General features: G+C 36.0%; 1 protein-coding gene across 4 annotated transcripts in view; it reads right to left on the bottom strand.

Annotated features, from left to right (window-relative positions):
- Nucleotides 1–1,382: 1,382 nt before the first annotated feature.
- The window catches only part of SHPRH (SNF2 histone linker PHD RING helicase), a 44,636-nt gene continuing 27,357 nt past the window's right edge, over nucleotides 1,383–18,661 (bottom strand). For 3 of the 4 annotated variants that reach the window (XM_027454309.3, XM_027454308.3, XM_038176791.2), the window contains 10 exons: nucleotides 18,182–18,325; nucleotides 17,397–17,498; nucleotides 16,433–16,504; nucleotides 15,099–15,287; nucleotides 7,236–7,328; nucleotides 6,635–6,721; nucleotides 5,983–6,161; nucleotides 3,394–3,474; nucleotides 2,913–2,955; nucleotides 1,961–2,117 (listed from right to left, as the gene is read on the bottom strand). In XM_027454309.3, the coding sequence (XP_027310110.2) occupies nucleotides 2,055–2,117; nucleotides 2,913–2,955; nucleotides 3,394–3,474; nucleotides 5,983–6,161; nucleotides 6,635–6,721; nucleotides 7,236–7,328; nucleotides 15,099–15,287; nucleotides 16,433–16,504; nucleotides 17,397–17,498; nucleotides 18,182–18,325 (1,053 nt within the window). In that variant the 3' untranslated portion in view covers nucleotides 1,961–2,054. Of the gene's footprint in view, nucleotides 2,118–2,912; nucleotides 2,956–3,393; nucleotides 3,475–5,982; nucleotides 6,162–6,634; nucleotides 6,722–7,235; nucleotides 7,329–15,098; nucleotides 15,288–16,432; nucleotides 16,505–17,396; nucleotides 17,499–18,181; nucleotides 18,326–18,661 lie in introns of all 4 variants that reach the window. The other variant, XM_027454310.3, reaches the window with a different exon arrangement.

Here is an 18,661-nt window from a genome sequence, read left to right on the forward strand (position 1 = left end):
ATTATTTGCTTCCACATTTTTTTAAACAGATATATAATTTCTCGCAGTGAACAGAAGCTCCTTGTTCCACCACATTACATTGTACAGTATTGAAATTCTCTGAGGATGATGAGAAAACTGGAATGTTGCTGCCCACAAAGTTCCTAGAGTGTCTGTATAGCATGATCTCCAGCACACTGTAGAATAATTTAGTCTGGAAGGGATCCATGGAGGTCATCTGGTCCAACACACCACTCAACGTAGGGCCAACTTTGAAGCTAGATCAGGTTGCTCAGTGCCATCTGAGTTCCAAACATGTCCAAGGATGGAGATGTCAGTCTGTGCAAACTGTTTGATCGCTCTCATTGAAAAAAGTCTACTATGTACTCAATTTCTCTTGCTGCAAACTATAATCTTCAAAAGAACAGTAATCTCCAAAACAAAATATATAAATATGACTAGTACATATTACAAATACAGGAAATAAAGAATTATTGTCTGTAAATTTACTCAAATAGTCTTTAGAATAATTTATCTAATTGGCCCAGATGGACAACAGAATGCTGAAGACAGACTTCTTGATGCAATATTAGTCATGTAATTCAATTCATGTTTGGTGTCAGCAAAGGAAAATCTGTTTGCCATGCAGATAGGCTTAATACCCAAAAGGCTACAAGGTGCAACTTAAATATAATGTTCTTGAAAACAAAAAACAAGAATTATATGGCAAGTCTATTTAGCAGACAAGAATAAAAATTCTAACACTGAGAGTTCTTAAAGGACTCAATCTCAAAAGTAAGATTTCTAAAATATACAAAAAACAGTCTGCTAAAACAGTAGATACTGTACTCTGAAGGAAGTAGCCTGTTTATGCATACATTTTCATATTCTCTAAACATAACACTGTGTAACTGACCTTGCTTGATGTTAAGCAAATGTGTGTCCATAACCTATTGCAAAAGGTTTAGAATTTCTTGCCTACCTTCAGCATCTTAAAAGTCAGCTTTTGCTTTCTAAACTCTTTCAATAGTCAACTGAGATGGTGCAGTGTTCTCACATACATGAAGATGGAAAATTCCACAAAAGTTTCATCCCTTCACTGATTATCTAACTTAGACTAGGTACCTACTGTTTAGACTGCCTAGCAATCTCGTATTTTGAATATTTAGACTGATGCATCTTTGAGAGGGAGAAATAGACAAAAAAATCAGGAGGAGAAAATGTACATAAGCACTGAATAATTAAAGTGATCATCAGCTTAACAAATTACTTTAAAAAAAAATCTGTAACAAATGTATTTTCTTGTTTAAACAAAGCACTGAAGTAGTCACGGTTTCAATAGTAAGTGAAAAACATGTACATTATGTTTAAGTGTTTAACGGAGTTCCAGACCAACACGCATACAAAAAGCATAATTTAATTTATCATTCTGTAGTGAGTGAGCATTAACAACAAAATTTAATTGTCACACTAGTCTTTGTGAATATCTAAAAGCCTAATACAAATATCCAAATGATTAATAAAGATTAGTTAAAGTGTTACCAGTAAGACGTTCAGTAACCTGACATTAAATTGTAGCAACCCTAGAAGCCCTTTCTAGAAGAATATTAATTTACAGTCATTCTTCCTACCAATTCTTTGTACAGTAAAAAAAGTAGATCTGTGTTTTTCTGCTTCCCTTTCCCACCCCACCACCCACATAGTTTTACTCTCATACTGAATCACTAACCAATCCAACCTGATGGTAAAAATCCAGCAGTTCAAGATCTCAGTTCCAACATCCAGCTCAAGAGCTCTTTGGGAATAAAATCCAGATTTTTGTTTAATGTGCAAAGTGCAAGTTTTCTCCAGTGCTATCAGAAATGCGTGCTGCTAAGAATGTCACCACAGAATAAAATGTTAATAGAAGACTCTTCTATTTCCAATAGTTCTATTAAGGACAGATTAGATGGTGTTTAAATGAATGACAGATCAAGTAGAGTATATACAAGTGCTTATTAGATCAGGTACTTTCTGATATCATGAGGTCAAATCAATGTTTTTACTCAAGTTCTTCAGTTTCCTCTGTAAAAAGGTCAGCCAAATCTGCCACTGTCAGAACTGAAGCTTCTGACTGTTTCATGGAAGAGCTTGTGTGGCTGTAGGAAAAAATTGCATGCAGACATCAGAGAAGGAATCAATTTAAATAACAACCTGTATCTACTGAAAACAGACCAACAAATGGTTCAGAATGCAATAAATGTTGGGCTATGAGCTCAGTAGAAAAAACACACTTTCTATTAGGAGAAGTGCATACACTGATCAGCTACTCCTGATGCACAATTTCAGTAATATACAAAGTCCACCTACGGTCCTTAACATGATCACCAAACACTTGAGAGGCAGCAGAACATGGGATCACAGAATCATAGAATTGCTTAGGTTGGAAAGAACCTTACAGTTCTCCTAGTTCTAACCTCAGTAATTATGGGGATAACCCACTTTGTCCTGTCAATGTTTAAGGGATTGGCTTTGGATTCCAAGCATAAGGTTTGATGCTACTTTTAAAACATTAGCCCTCATTAGATCACTGTATATTCATTTGAACTTTATAAGCAAAAATAGTGCTACTTAACAGATATGGAAACTGATTAAACTATTCTTTCAAAACTAAAGGTGAAAAACTTACATGCAAGTCTTTGGCTGTAGTTATTTAAGTCTCGTTTTATAACAACCAGAAAAGCTAGAAAAGTCACTCATTTTCCTAAACTAGTGTTGCTTCCTAGATTTGTTATGAGTATACAGTACAGTTAAAGAGGTACAAAACTCTTGTATTTTCTGTACAAAGAATGTGAATACCACTTAAGTTCTAGTCCTAGTCTTTTATTGATTAGAGTTTTTGGAAAAGAAACAGTGAAAATTGATTTCTGCATCTGCACAGCAGACCAACTTACAAGCTGGCATCTGGACAACTCTTGCACTGACTGCAAAACCAACCTGTGTGACAAAGTGTCAAGTCTCAGTTTGTAGAATTTAAAAATGATGAAAGAAAGAACAAGATCGTATCTTAGAGCAAGCTGTCATTTCAGCAGCAAACTTAGTAGTACTCCACTAATATCAATGCTTATAGCAATGGAAATCAGTAAAAGGAAACGGCAAATCATAATACACAGTGCATTAATTGGGCTTTTCTGAAACAAAGTACACAAAATGTAAAAGTATTCTCCAGAGAATTAAAATACCTTAATCTTCCAGTTACTGGAATCAAGATAAAAGATACATTTTTCACATTAAAAAGCTCTTTTTCAACCAAAAGAATTTGAAGGAGAGCAAGAGGGTGTTTTTTTTTGATGTGTACCTAATTGTAAAAGTATGGCTGAGAACCTCCTTTTCAGTTTCATTGCAGTAACAGTGTTTAAAAAATTCAGCACATACCTTCTATCTACAGTTTTCAGCATAGTCTGCATTCTCTCTTCTATTGTTGCTTTTATCAGGAATCTATGAACAATTGTAGATCTGAACATGTTCAAAAAAAAGAAGTGAACAGAAGATATGCTGTTACTCTCAAAAATTCAAGATCATTTGTCTTATGCTAATTATTTTAAGACTGCTGAAAAAACACCCCCTATTTTAAGGCAGGTGATTAGTAACTCTCACTGACATTTAAGGATGCTTAGTGCCTCCAAGATCATGCAATTCCACTTGGCTGGATCACATACTACATTAGCATAAGCTGTATTAACTAAAATCCTAAAGCAGACACTGGGCAAAGTTTTACTTTATATGTCCCTATTACAAACAGTCCTTGAGAGTTTCCCATATGGTTTAAAGTAATAATTTTGGCTCACTCTTTATATATAATGTTTATACTGCATCATCACAAGTCAGTCCAAGAAGCAGAGTTTAGTGCAATGGATAATAAACTCATTCCTAGAGTTTTAATAACATTCTTCTTGAAGATGGCAAAACTGTATAAAAATGTTAAAGTCAGTAAATGCAAAACTTTAAACACCAGTAAAACTTAAAAGTCAGTAAGCACAGAACAAAATGAAGGCCCTATTTGTTAAATTATGTTTCAAAAAAAAAAAAAACACACAAAAAAACAACACAGATAAAAGAAATGTTGAGTATAACAAAGTGAAACAGAAAAAAGTCAGTTTCACAGATAATGTAAAAATCATTCAGAAACTCCTCAATGTAAACATTTTTCAATATATGAACCCTTGAAAGTGATTGGATGTTTTTCAGAATTTAAATTGAAAATTTGTTAGGTAACATCACACAGTGGAATATTTTGGGGAAATACTCTGTGATTCATAGGCAGAGACCTACCTACCGAAAAAGAGAAATAAATAAGAACTCAACTGAGCTATGCTCACTGGACTTGAATACGGCTCTTTTTCAAAAAAAGAGTTTGCTGAAGTCTGGCTTTTATGAAGTATAATACATTCTTGCTGGTTTTTATTGCAAGGTTTTTACCAGACCTCTTAGGCCAACATCAAGTAAAATTATAATGCAGGCTTTTGCAATTGATCTTTCCTACATCCTTACCATTAATTTAAAGTCTTTACTAACACACAAATATCCACCTGTCCATATGCATTATTTCACATATATGCTCATTTCATGCCCTCTCCTTTTGATTCTATTTCCAAAACATAAACCCATTATTACTATTCCAGAATATTACTTCTGGATTGATTCTATCTTTCTAACTTCACATGCAGCGTTCTTTCATTACTATTTTTCAAGTAACATGAAACCTATAATTTGCATATAATTCATTCAGGAAAAACTTTCTAGAAGTTATTTTAAGTGTTCAGTACTACCTATTTAACATCTAAGACACTGAAACAAAAGATATTGAAACTCATTAATCTCTCAAAATGACCTACTCAGAGGTGAAGGAAGAACTGTGAAAAGCTAACCAGCTTTATAGAGTGTGCTGTAACTGGTCTTTTAGATTTTCATAGATTTTCTTCAATACATTTAAGAAAATCTTCCAATGTTATTTTACATTTTTGTAGGTATTTACTTTCTGACCCTTCTAACCATAGAAAATGACAAATACTTGAAAAAAAGTGATCAGCGTAACAGTTAGAACATAGTCCACATAGACTGGTACTGCCTTCAACAGGAGCTAAAGCCTGTTAAACACTCTTTAAAAATACAGACAAGGTGTACAATCTATTTTTCCCTAGTACTCTTCTACACTCTAACCATTTGCAGATTAAGTACTTGAACCAGATGTGGTATTTAGGAATTTTTCTTCTGAATTTACTCAGTTTCTCTGTTAACTATGGGCAGGACCCTAATCTAAGAGAGCGATGAGGGCACTCTCTTAAGCGGTATAATCACTCAAATTCCAAAGCAATAGAAGCAGTCAGAAAGCTGGCCTCAGACATCCTTGTGAAGGCTGCATTTCATCAGGTGAAATGATTCTCACTGTAACAGCTTCCATTTTAAGAGTGAAGAAAAAAACAAAACATGATTTAACACAGATTGTAATCTGGAGCTGGGAATGACCAGACAGAGTAAGTTTCTCAGGGAAACTAGGATGAACTAAATTCAGGCCTGAACTTAGCCACATACGACATAAATGGTGAGTTGCTCAGACCTGCAAAGCTAAGACGTTTCTGGACATGCCTAGAAGCAGAACTTCAAAGTTAAAAACAAAGGAACTTAAGGCAAACAAATTAGTGCAGCAGCTGCACAAGGGTTTTCAGGATTTTGGACTCAAGAACCTACACTCTTGCTAAAATTCTAAATTTGCAGTTTGCCTCTGCATCTTACCCTAATAGAACAAGAGCTCCCAAAACTACATGTTGTGGACTTTCATAAAGCTTTTCGCTACTATTATTGTTTCTGTTCCTCATGTGATCACCTTTAAAAATAGAGTCCCTATGAATAGCCTCATCTCCAAAACTGAGAAGTTCAGTGAACTGGATTTATTCCGATTACAGTATGTAGGTCTACTCCGGACCTCCAGACCACTAAACCTCTTAAAGCAATTTGAACTCTTACTTCGTCTGGCCAATACGATGTACTCTGCCAATGGCCTGAAGCTCATGTGCAGGATTCAGAATGGGTTCCACAAGCAGAACATGAGTCGCTTCGATTATGTTTAGTCCATTGGAACCAGTATGAAGGGGCAGCAGCAAAATATTGATCTTGGGATCATATTTAAATGCAGAGAGATTTTCCTAAAAGGCAAAAATCACAGCAGCATGACAAAAGTTCCTGAATAAAGAGCATGGGGACATCTTTATATTTTCAAGCAATTACAGCAGACACTCCAGACTCCATATTGACAGTCTTGTAGCCTGATACAAGCCCTGTCATCACCAAACAAGTACCAGACAGGTTATCAGGAAGGTGAGGATTTCTTGCAACACTGATCAGTGTCTCTCATTCTTAACATTTCAACATCTACATGAACAAGCCAACGCTGCCCTCTCAAAAGAGAACATACTTTTTTTTTTTTTTTTTAAATCTTCAAAGGCTTTAAATTGTGGCTAGTATTATTTTTAGAATTCAGAGACCAAAGATTCTGCTAAACAAGTTTGCTGCTCTTTTAGTTTCTCAAATGAAGCAATGAAGTAAAAGGATCAAATTAACTTCTAAGAACTATAATATCCAGCTGAAAACAATTTAAAGAAAAATATCATTTATGTACCTGAAACTTACTAATTCCATTGATCTGAGAAAAAGTCATATTGTTGTCATACAAAGCTTTTGAAATTATGTCCAATACATCTTGCCACTGTAAAACAAACAAACAAACAAACAAAAACACAACACAACAGAAGTCAGTATTACAAACAATGACAACTGCAATAAATTAAAGCCTTTAAAATACTAATATTTAAGGTTAAAAAAAAAAAAGATTTGCATGACAGGAACCATATATTTCATAAATCTAAACATAAAAGATAATTAAAAAATCAGCTTGAATAAAAATAACTGGCAGCCACCACAAAGAGCTTTTATAATCTATCAAAAATATATGGGCATTACATTTAAAGATACCTAGAATTTCCAATGCTCCTATATACGCATTTGTCTTTTAACAAAAGAAACTGTTACATCTTGTTGACTAGGATTATTGTATCCCAGGTACATGAACTGCCCTACAAATTCACAGAACAATTTAGTGACTGTACAAAATGACTCAACATTGTGGTAGCTAAACTAAATCCCAGGAAATATTATGACCATTTTAAACTCACAGAAAACACACAATACACAAAGACAAAACAGAAAATGGTGATTAATACCGTTGAAAAAACTAAGGATTTAGCCCCTGGATCTTTAAATTGTATTCTCTTCAGTGTTCGAACCACAGCTTCCACTTTGGTGGAATGACTCCCCTTTGAAAATACAAAAAAAACACCATTAATAGAGTAGGATACTAAACAACAACTTCCAAATTAATTGTTTTATTAAAAAATGCTATATTAGGACTCTTACTTATCTTACACATTTTTGAAAAAGACATCAGCAAATTGTTTCATAAAGCTGCAATACTTTTCAAAAAGAGAACATAGTACTTCAATTTTGAAGACTCTTGACCTATTTAGATGGCAACTTCCCAAGCTGACTTGGGACAGATTCAAATATTACCAACTTGGAGAATGAGCAGGTTAAGTAGCACTGAACTGCTTTGAAATCTCCCATGTAAGGCACTACTATAGATCAATGACGTATTACAGCACGTGCAGTACATGGAAGAATGAAGGACTACAGATATGCTTACCTAGTTCTGGATGAGGCAAACTGCATAACCCAAGAAGTGCAATCACACCCAAGTGTGTCAGTTAGGCCTGCTAAGGTTCAACTTACCCAGAAACACATGCTTTAAAGAATTTTCCCAACGCACATTTAACTTCCCTTCTCTTCACACTTCCTCAAAGGCAATAATGCAAAAAACCTGTATGAACCTTATTTCTGTTGCTTTTGTTTCTCACTCTGGCAACACTAAACTTACACTCATTACTATAAAGCTGGCTAATTACCTTAAAATATTAAGAAGCTACTAAGTATAACAATTAATTCTTGAAGGATTCATCACTGTGATGAAAACATCTTCATATTCTGCATTTGTATTTCAGTGCTTAATGAACTCAATACTACTTCTTGTAGACTTTGGTTTCTATATTCTTAGACTTCTTTCCCCTTTAGTCATGAAGAGGATTCTCAACAAGTTGTGTAGTATCTCCCTCTATCTCCTTCAGTACGCACTTTGTATTACAGTAACTTTACATAATATGCTTTTTTAAGAAGCCATTATTTAATTGCTTACTAGTTCTTACATGTACAGCAATTTCAAGCTGCACTAGATTCAGCTGGACAAATATTGTTTTATTTCTGTCTGCACCTGTCCTCTGAACATTGAATTAACTATGTTGGCTTGCCACAATGAGGGATCAAATTCTCTGAAGTTATGCCGCTTGCAGAATTGGTGGGGAAGGATGACAGCAGTCTAAGCACAAGTTGGAAGCCAACACCAGGCTGCTTGATCATTCACACTATACAGAATCTCTTACTATTTGCAAAGCAATTATTTTTACATACAATACCAAATCTATTGAGAAACAAAAAGCAAACTGACCAAATGTAAACCTCTGCCAATAAGAAAACTTCTTGCAGAAAGCCAATCCATAAATCCAAAATGAAGTACATTAATTGCACTGCCAGTTCAACCTGTGCACCTGTCTAACCTGAGGAAACTTGAGTCTTCTGCTTCAAGCATCATTTGTCCCTGCTACTTTTCTTCATTAGGGTTACTTGTCTCAGCACCTCAAGTTGGAGTCTGCCTTCTGAACACGCATGGCAAAATATTTCACAAGTGTAAAACCCTGGAAACCTGAGGTTTTATACCCTCTTCACAGGCACAGAATAAACTAAATTTTAATTTAACGTTATTTAAAACTGTAAATGACCTTTCCATGTTCTTAATCTTCAGTCATTTCTGCCAAGATGTGTGTTAAGCGTGCCAAGTTCTTCATCCCTCTGCTTGAACTGTATTAGACAAACTATATTTGACTCATCATTGAACTAACAATTGACCAAAGATTTTTTTCACAGCACACAAGAAAATTAAATTTTGTTCTCAGTATTTACAGAGAGCTGAAACTAATAGAAGTACCCTGGCTATTATGAGTTCTTGGTTTCCAGTCTCTTAAAAAAAAGTTACCCCACCATTACCCACACACCTTGAAATTTGTTATTTTCTTGAGTATCAGAAGAGAATATAAAAACAGATCAGGCAGTTCTAAATGATTATGGAACAGCACACAGGAGAATAAAACTACCCTCTAACAAGCAATTTCTCAGATAACAAACTAGCAATGCCCACGATAACACTAACCAGACACTGGAAGCTTTTATAGAAGCAAAACATACAGGGATGCCAGTAAGCTCTCTCTCAGTATAGAATGCTCCCTTTTACAGTAGTCTTTTCACATCTAATGCATTAACTTACTGTGACTAGTGCTGGTACAACAAAATAAGATGTATATGACAAAACAAAGACAAAACCACCAACACAAAACAAAAACACCAACAAAACAAGAGACACTGAATACTGAAAAAGACCAAAGAGAACAGAAGAACTTTCATATGAATATACAAATTCTGAATAAATCACACAATTTTCACATATCGCAGTGCAAGATGTTACAAAAACCATAGCAAGTTAGTTATCTTTCGTTAACAACTGTCCTTAAAGGAATGAGATGAAAAATATTTTTAATATTCCTGCTTGCTTTGATAGCAAAAACACTGAGGCTACAATGTAAACTAAACTTTTTTTTTTTTTTTGAGATAAGAATGGCCCTTGCTGAAAACACCATGAAAATTCACATGAAACTCATATTTTTTGTGTCACCTCAAGTTCTGATGCAGACACTATAGAGTTCTAGGGAACTCTATAGCCCTTTATGCAGGAGAGTAGGTGACCTGTTCCTTCTGTATTTTATTTCAGAAATTTGGTTATTCTACTTATGTAATTTATAAAACATATTTGAAGTATTTCTTGTTAGAAACAGGATTGTATCTCTAAACCCTTAGTAAACTGTCTGCTAAAACTTCTATAATTAGCACTTCAGAAATACAGTCCATTTACTCCCCCTGCTGCCACATGCTTTCAACTACATCAAGTCTTTGATTTAGGAAGCATCTACTCACAAAAAATAATTCCATTGTCCAGGAAGGCTGAGATACATAGCCTGAATATGGTAGCATTGACTTCAGCGAAGGCCAGCAACCCTAGTATATATGCAAGGTTCAAAGGAGACTTGCACAGATAACTTGGAAGTTTCTGTCAGCACATTTTGTTGCTTTCAACTATACTAACCAAATGAAAACTATGATTGCTACATCCAGCTGTACCATAATCACATTCTAGTTAAAGACAGTATCATCATCTAAATCAAAATATTACCAATGAGTCTTTTACTTTTGCATTTTAATCCAGAACCCTTTATTTTTTTCTACAACTTCAATGACCACAGGCTTTTGCTTTAACATTACACCAGATTTGTACAAAGACATACCTTGTACTACACGTCAGTACTGTTAATGAGTCAGAGATATACTATCTCCTCCTCCTCCCCAGATTCTAACCCAACAAATACTCAAAGTTAACAAGAAAGGTAGATAAAACAGTGCAATCATGACTGATCTCCTACATGTTTGCGTCTACAGGTTCATTAACATCATTAGGAATGCACACAAGTTACAAACAGTTTCTCCAATAACCTGAATTTTAAGAAGTCTTTTGTGGAAAAGGGAAATTCATCCATGCTTCAGATGGATGGCTGCTTTTATAAGAATTCTAGAAAATGAATAATCATGGAAACTCAAGAGACTGTCACACTGTTTGAAATTAGCCAATGGGTTGCTAAATTACAGGAGAATTCTAAGACAGCACAGTGAAAAGACCATAACTTCTTAAAAAGTCAGGCTAAAAAGAACAGAGTCACATTGGAAGATGCAACTTCCAGTGATCAGTAGAGCTGTTGCACACTGTCAATGGAAAGTATTGGGAAAGAAATTCCCCAGATATGCAGGCATTTGTTTTAAGACTGAAAGTCAATCTTCATTCAGTAATTACATTTTCTGTAGGTATACGGTATCCAGTCAACGAAGCTTTGACCAAACACTGTCAAGTTTAAAATGCAAACAGGCAAGAGGCACTCAGTTTTTCCGAAATCTACCTTTTGATTTTGCAAACTAAAACAGACAAAACAAACAAACAAACAAAAAAATCAACAAAAAGAAAACAACCAAAAATGACAGTGTTGTTTCAGAGTACCCAACAGTACAGGGTCCAGAAAACTCATCTAAAACATGGAAAAAAAGCTTGCAGCACACAATTAGATCAAAAGAATAGGAAATGAGCTCCAAGAAAGTGGCCTCCCAATTATGTTATTAACTATGTGCATAGGGAAAACAGACAATGTCCCCCCATAATATTGCACCAGAGTACAAGAAACAAAGTTGTGTTTCTGCAGTAGAGAATTACTTTTTTGTATTCCAAGGTAGTTGTGTAGTCATAATAAGGAGAAATGCTAAGTAGATAAGTGGACAGTAGAAGGCCTCACTGTTCCAAAATAAGGTAGCAGCTCGAGAAAACCAGGATGAGCAGTGTGAGAACAGTAAATCAAAGATCACAAGTTCTCAAAACATAGGAAAGGATAAATTAAAGGGTTGAAAGAAAGAAGAAAAATTGTACATATATGGTATAGATGAGCATCGAGTAGATTGTGAACCTGTAGTACTCAGCCAATGAGCAAACAGGGGAGACGATCAAGCATCAGGTAATAGGGAATAAAAGGTTATGATTTGTTTACTAAAATGCACTCCTGATTGACAAGACGCCCACCATTGCAACTGCAAATAAAATAGCTTCACAGAAGATCCTGTCTGAAGAAAATTGTTTGAGACGTTTCTCACAATTTGGGGGCTCGTCTGGAATCTTGTCACCTGCCGAAGATTTCTTGCCACCATAGACTGGAAGGTGCACCCCGCTGATTTCAGCGGTTCCATCAGGGGTGGTGGGCCATCTCGCTATGGCCAGCAAAGGACCGAGTCTGTTTAATTTGAAGACAGGCTCTGCAAAGCTCTGGGGAGAAGGGAGGCAAGCACAAACACACACAGACAGCCCACATTGGGAAGAGGCACGGGGATTACTGCTGATAACCCAGACTGGGAAACAGTGCACGGACCGAGGTAAGGGAAACTTTACTGTATCTTGCCTTGGGTTGGGTTCGGGGAGACTCTGGTGTGAATGAGTGTGAATGAGGCACTTTTAGTGCGAAGCCCCAATTTGCAAGGCTTGGTGGTCCTGCAAGGGGACGAATGAAGTCCCCTTGGTTGGAGAGGGACAAAGCGAAATAGAGAGGAGAGGAGTGAAAGAGAGTATTGGGGTGTTTGGGCCCTTAGGTGTATGGTACCCTGAGCATGGTGCTTGGCAGTACACCCCACCTCTGTCCTAATCCTACGTGAAGGAGTGTGGTACCCTGTGGGTGGTGAAGTCCACAGCAGCACGTCAGGAAGAGCTGGGGATTAAGATGGGGATTAAGGGTTCCAAGAGTCAGCAGGGTGGGATTGGAGACCCCGGGATTGTGCCTAAAGATAGCCCTTTGGAGAGCATGATAAGGATTTGGAAAAACAACCCAAAAACTAGGGAAAAAGATTTTAAAAATATACAATTAAATAAATGATTTGATATTGTGTAATTGCTTGGCCTAAAAAGCTAATAAAAGGAACTTCAGTATTTTGGCCAAAATATGGGTCTGATGAAAATTCAGGTTTGAAATTTATATGTAAACAGTAAGGTTTCGTTTTCAGATGAGGAATCTTGTTCTGCTCCCTATAATCCTAGTACTGCACCAGAGGCAGTGGCAGGTGCTCCAGGAGGGGAGACAGGGACTGCAATTGATGCTGTCCCTGGAGAAGTTATGCCCGGGAGCACAGAGCAGCAGGAGTGGCAGTGGGGGGGGCCAGCGGGGCCTCAGGGCCATGCAGGGCCTGTGCCACTCCCCCATTACCAGCAGAAAGGTTAGGAGTTTTAAGAAGGAAATGAAGACTAATTGAGAGCCTAGCAGAACTGTCAAATCAGTTTCTAAGGCCTAATTTGTATTCCTGGGGGGGAAATGTCAATCTTGAGTATGTTATTCCCTGGAGAAGAATGTTTAGGAGGGGAATGATTTGCCAGGCTATGCAAGAATGGGAAAGAACTAACCCCCCCAAGACCGAGAGTAATTCCAAAAAATCAGAAATATCTGCTTATCTAACTGTGATAATAACAACTCACAACACAGAAATCCTATGAGAGACTCAGGGTCAGAATTAGAATGTACTCAGGGATGATTCCTGTGGACCCAGTAGCCCAAGGGCTCTTTAAAGTTCATTTTGTGATTAAAGCCTGGCCGGATATGCAGAAAAACCTCCAGAAGGTGAGAGGATGGAGCGAACAGTGTAGGTAGTATGAAGGTGTATGCCAGGAGGGGATATGAGAAGGAAAAGTAGAAAGCAACACAAACGGTATTCTCAGTGTACTGAGTAGTGAGGCAGAGGGGGAGATAGAGGGCCCAGGATGGAAAGGAGAGGAAAAGAGACAAAGGAATGGCAGACAAGTGTTTATAGGGCCACAAATTTATTTGGGCAAGTTCTAGAACAAATTTTGGAGCAATTCCAACCTCCAAAGAGGGTGTTACTGTTACAATATGTGGATGATCCTTTACTGTTAGGACAGGAGAAAACAGTTGTGAAGGAAACCACTGAGAAGCTATTTAACTTTCTGGGAGAACAGGACTTGAAAGCATTGGGAAAATAAATTACAATACATAGAATGGGAAGTCAAGTATTTAGGGAATCTGGTGTCTGAGGGGGAACAAAGAATAAGATTCAGACAGGATTCAGGGAATTGTTGAGCTACCCAAAACTAAGACCTTAAAAATTTCAAGAGAAGAGGTTTTTAAGGAGTTAAGAGTCAAAGTGCAAAGGAAAACAGATACTCCCTGATGGGAGAAAAATGCTGAATAAAGTGCTAATGAGGCAAATATTAACTGTTTTATGTCAAGAGGGTCATTGGGGAATTCAAGCAACGTGTGATGCTGTGGTATGGAAATCTGTATGTGCAGGAATATATATACTCTGGCTGAACAAGTCTGCAGGAGTTGTGTGGTATGTCAAAAGGTAAATAGGAAAGTTATCTGTAGTCAGCCCAAAGGAGGGCGAGAACCAGGAATACAATGCTTCCAAAATGTACAGGTAGATTTTACAGAACTCATTTGAGAGTCCTTTCTCCAAAGAGAAACCTTTGGAGATAGAACTGATATAGAACTGATTAATTGTCAATACTTACCAATGAAAAGCATTGCCTTTGAGAAATGATATATTATGGTATAAAAACTTCCAGTTTCTCTAATGTGATTTATTACTAAATTTTTGGTCAAATTACTGAATATGCTTATTAGAACCTGAAGTGAAACCACTAGTTTATTAGTGGGCAAGTTAGAGGAAGGAAGCACAGCCATAGTCTGCAGGCTATAGCTTTTAAAATAGCTTTTTAAATGTAATTTATTTCTTAATATAGCTTTTTTCAGGCTTTTAATTTTCATTAGTCATATTTAGAGTTGCATTTCCCCCCCTAATTATGGTTTGTACACCAGACGTTTCACAGATAAGCCAAGTGAAAAACTACTGTACCCTAATAGCTCAAGAAACATTTCAGATGACTAATCTTAGATTCAGAATTGGGATTTATATTCTCTGGCTAACAGTGAAGATTTAGGATAATATAAATAATTTAAATTCATAACAACCTTATGGTACAGACAGTTTTCTCAAACTTTATACATTTCATTCAAGAACAGGTATCAAAACTATGCCTCCAAAAAGCGTCATATCTCCTTAGATACAAAAAGAAAAATCACCACCTCAACAGCAACAAAAAATCCACCTGCAAAAAAACATTTATTTCTACCCAGTTTTAAACACTTACAAAAAAACACCAAAACTTAGGCTCAGCAGAAGCTCTCACCCCACCCTCTCACCCTAAAATAGTGTTAGTTTTCACAAATGTGTAATTTTTAATCTGTTTACCAGGCCTTCCCCCAGGCACAGCTTACCTTCACAGGAATATCATCCTCCTGATTTGCAGTTTCTGCAGTAAAGACATATGATATTTCTTTATGAGATGTTGTCTGCCTGCAAATGGCGCATTTAATTGAGCTCCGGCGTGTGCCAACACTGTACTGTTCTATGATGATAGCTATACACTCATTACAAAAACAGTGTCCGCATGTCAGCACTGCCCACTATGTAGGGAATTGAAAAAAAAGAAACATTATCAGTTTCACATAAATGCAAAAGAAAACCAGAGCATTAAACACGTTAAATTACATCTTCATAGATGCATTATTTTCATTGAAGTAGTCAGCTTAAAAATAAAGAATATTAGAAATATTTTTACTACTACACCTGCTAAAAAGACTGGATTTCACAGGTTTTCAGCACAGAGTAATTCATAATCCATAGAATTGCACTGCATTTATTTTTATTTTTTTGTATTTTCCCAATTCTAAACTTGAAGACAGACATGACAGTCTCTCATTTCTATGAACACTAATTTGTAATGAATAGGTTAAGTACACGGAATAAGCATTTACAACGTTTTAAAACAAGATTACACAAATGTTTGTATTAGACTTCCGTAAAAGTCAAAGAATCATAGACTAGTTTAGGTTAGAAGAGACCTTTAAAGATCATCTAGTCCAGCCCCTTTTTAATAGATCCATTTGTCCTAAGACCCGCTCAACCTGACCTTAAGCACTTCCAGGAACAGGGTACCCGCAGCCTCTTTACAAGGGGCATGAATTAGAACATTTTATTTCATACCACCAAAGTCCTAGGCAACATGTTTGGGTTTTTAAAAGGAAATATTTTGAACATGGAAGATTGATCTTTTATTGACAGTATGTGTTAGAAACAAAGTTGGTGTTGCAGAAATTGTTTTTCCTTTGAGGGCTTAGAATATCTACATCTCATCTGTGACCTCCCTTCACATAGAAGTAATTTGTAAAACAATCTTTTTGTGTCTATGAAGTCCATCCTGTACTAGTCTGCTCTACAGGCTCTACCAAGATTAAAAAAAATTCACAGGTCTAATTAGCAGAGGGAATTGACTGAATGTCTGGCAACCAAACAAGAGATCTTCCAGTCTTTACAAGGTTCTTCCAATCATACAGAAACAGGACGCAAAGCATTGTAAAACTTCCTTGAAATGTGATGGCTACCATCTTCTCAAGTGACAGTCTTGAACAAAGTTGAAGACAAGACTGCTTTTCCTTTCAGTGAAATCCTCCAAGTCAGAGATAAAACATAACGGCAGTCTTGATATATAACTGACTCAGATCTAGGTAAAGAATTAGTCAGTAGTTTTTGCTTTTGTAAAATATCTTACCTGTTTTCCCAGTTGACGTGCACAGATAGGACATGGTTCCGGATTAACTCCCCCAGTCGTTTTATCCTGAGACTGTAAAGTAGAAGAAAAATGTGTTCTGTGTTATTAATATAGTTTTCATATATACATAAATATATATTTATCAATGTAAAAGTTATTCTATACTTAAACTTCTGGGAAAAATGAATGTTGAGATCCTTAGAAGTTGTGCGCACAAACTAAAACACATTACCCATGAAGAAAAGACTATCTTGAGAAACTTAAAAAAAATAATTTATGTAAGTGCTATTCACGCTGCGGTCCTTCAGATATCATCTGCAGTACAGTTTTGAAAAATCTAAGGAAAATTGAAGCTTCAAATGAGAAGCTAGCTATATTTTCTCTCAGCTTTATATTGTTGTAAAAACACTTAAATATACTTAATTATGCTTACTTGAACACTATGATTAACACTAATATACATGGTGTTTGGTTTGACATTTTTAATATTTAACCTATAAAGCTCTTTGTTCTTCTATTTAAGGAAACAAGGTCTTGGTAGAATAGCAAGAAGTACGTGCAGAGGTACATAGATTTACAAGCCTTCTTCTGAACTTGGCCCAGTTAGTTTACTGAGTATTTTAACCAGCTATAACTACTTCATAGTTTTATGTTTGTGTAATTAATCAGATGGCCAAAATAACACTTTTAATATTATTACACTATTTTATTATTACATTTTTATATTTTACATTACATTTTTACATTTTTATATTTTATTATTACACTTAGTAACACTTAATAAATAACTTTATGAATATGCAGTAACACAGAACACCACACAAATTCAATATGTAGTGTGACTCTTTACAGGAACTGAATTTACTTGAAAATGCAATTTTTAAATGAAATAACGGCAACTTTCTTCAAGTAAGTAGAATATATCACTTTAGTTTGGTAAAGATCAAGGAACCATAAACCTTACCTTCTCCAGATTAGTTAGATACAGAAGTTGTCCTAATTTCTTCTGTAGTTGTGATTTAGCAACTGCCTTGTCATTCAGAAGTTTCACTCGATTTTGCTCTACCTATGGAAACAGTGTTAAACATGTATAAATACAAAAAATACATAGATGAAACGTCTATTTTCCTATAGTAGCACTTATATCTAACACTGAGCCTTCACAGGAAAAAAAGGAAAATATATTTGTATTGAAAACATATTTCTATTTGTGCAAAGAAAATAATTAAGAAGTGAAATCAACCCAGCATTTCCCGTGTTCAAGAACAGAAAATGTCCCAGAGGTGGCTCAGATTCCAAGGCACTGAAATAAGGTGTCTATTTCTTTTCTTTTTTTACTGCTGTTTTTTTTAAAGTCCTTGTGGAAAGTAACAATGCAGGTCAGAAATCAGGTCAACTTCATTTTCCACCAGGTTGCAAAATTGGGCAATACCAGACAGGTCCCTCAGCTATTCACCTGCTGCTGGAAAGACAGTAGTCTTCTGGAAACATGCCACTCATACAGCCAGAAGGCTGACAGAATATATCCATGTAAGAATTATAAACTCAAAAAGGCCCATACAATACATTTAAAAGTGGCATGTTTTTCTGTTTATTCCACCCAAGCATTCTGAAATTGAAACAGAGGTGCATTATAGAACTTATACATAGATCTCTCTCTCTCACTACACACACACACACACTTGAGGTACAGTCTCCAAACTTGATTCTTTCAGAAAAAAAAGATGTCTTTCCTGTCAAGTACTTCACCTCATGTGGCTCTATGATGTGGAGAACTGGTGGATTTGGTTTTGGCTCATCAGGATGACGCACCCTCAGCCGTTCTGTAGCCATTGCTAGCTCATCAATAGCAGACACGTGATCCCTTAGCACCATCCAATATTCATGAAGTAACTATAAGAAAAGCCTAAACAAATTAGTAGCAGAACTGAGTTGAGTTCCCTTTATATGAGTCGACCATACACTGTATAATATGAAAACATTTTTGAATAAGAGATAGTGTTTCTTTACACTAATTCAGACACAACAACAAATTACAAAGGAAGGCAACAAGATTATCCCTATGCCTTTTGCTTATTCTCTTTTCCAGTCTCTTTATGAAAGAGGTCTCTCATTTCTTCTACAGCTATTATTATTACACAACTAAAAAATCAGAAACAAAATTGTTTAATAAGGGAAAATGATTAACCAATTTTTGAGCAGTTAGCTGTTATAGTACAAACATTACTT

This window comes from Anas platyrhynchos, chromosome 3, assembly GCF_047663525.1.
Source record: "Anas platyrhynchos isolate ZD024472 breed Pekin duck chromosome 3, IASCAAS_PekinDuck_T2T, whole genome shotgun sequence".
NCBI lineage: Eukaryota > Metazoa > Chordata > Aves > Anseriformes > Anatidae > Anas > Anas platyrhynchos.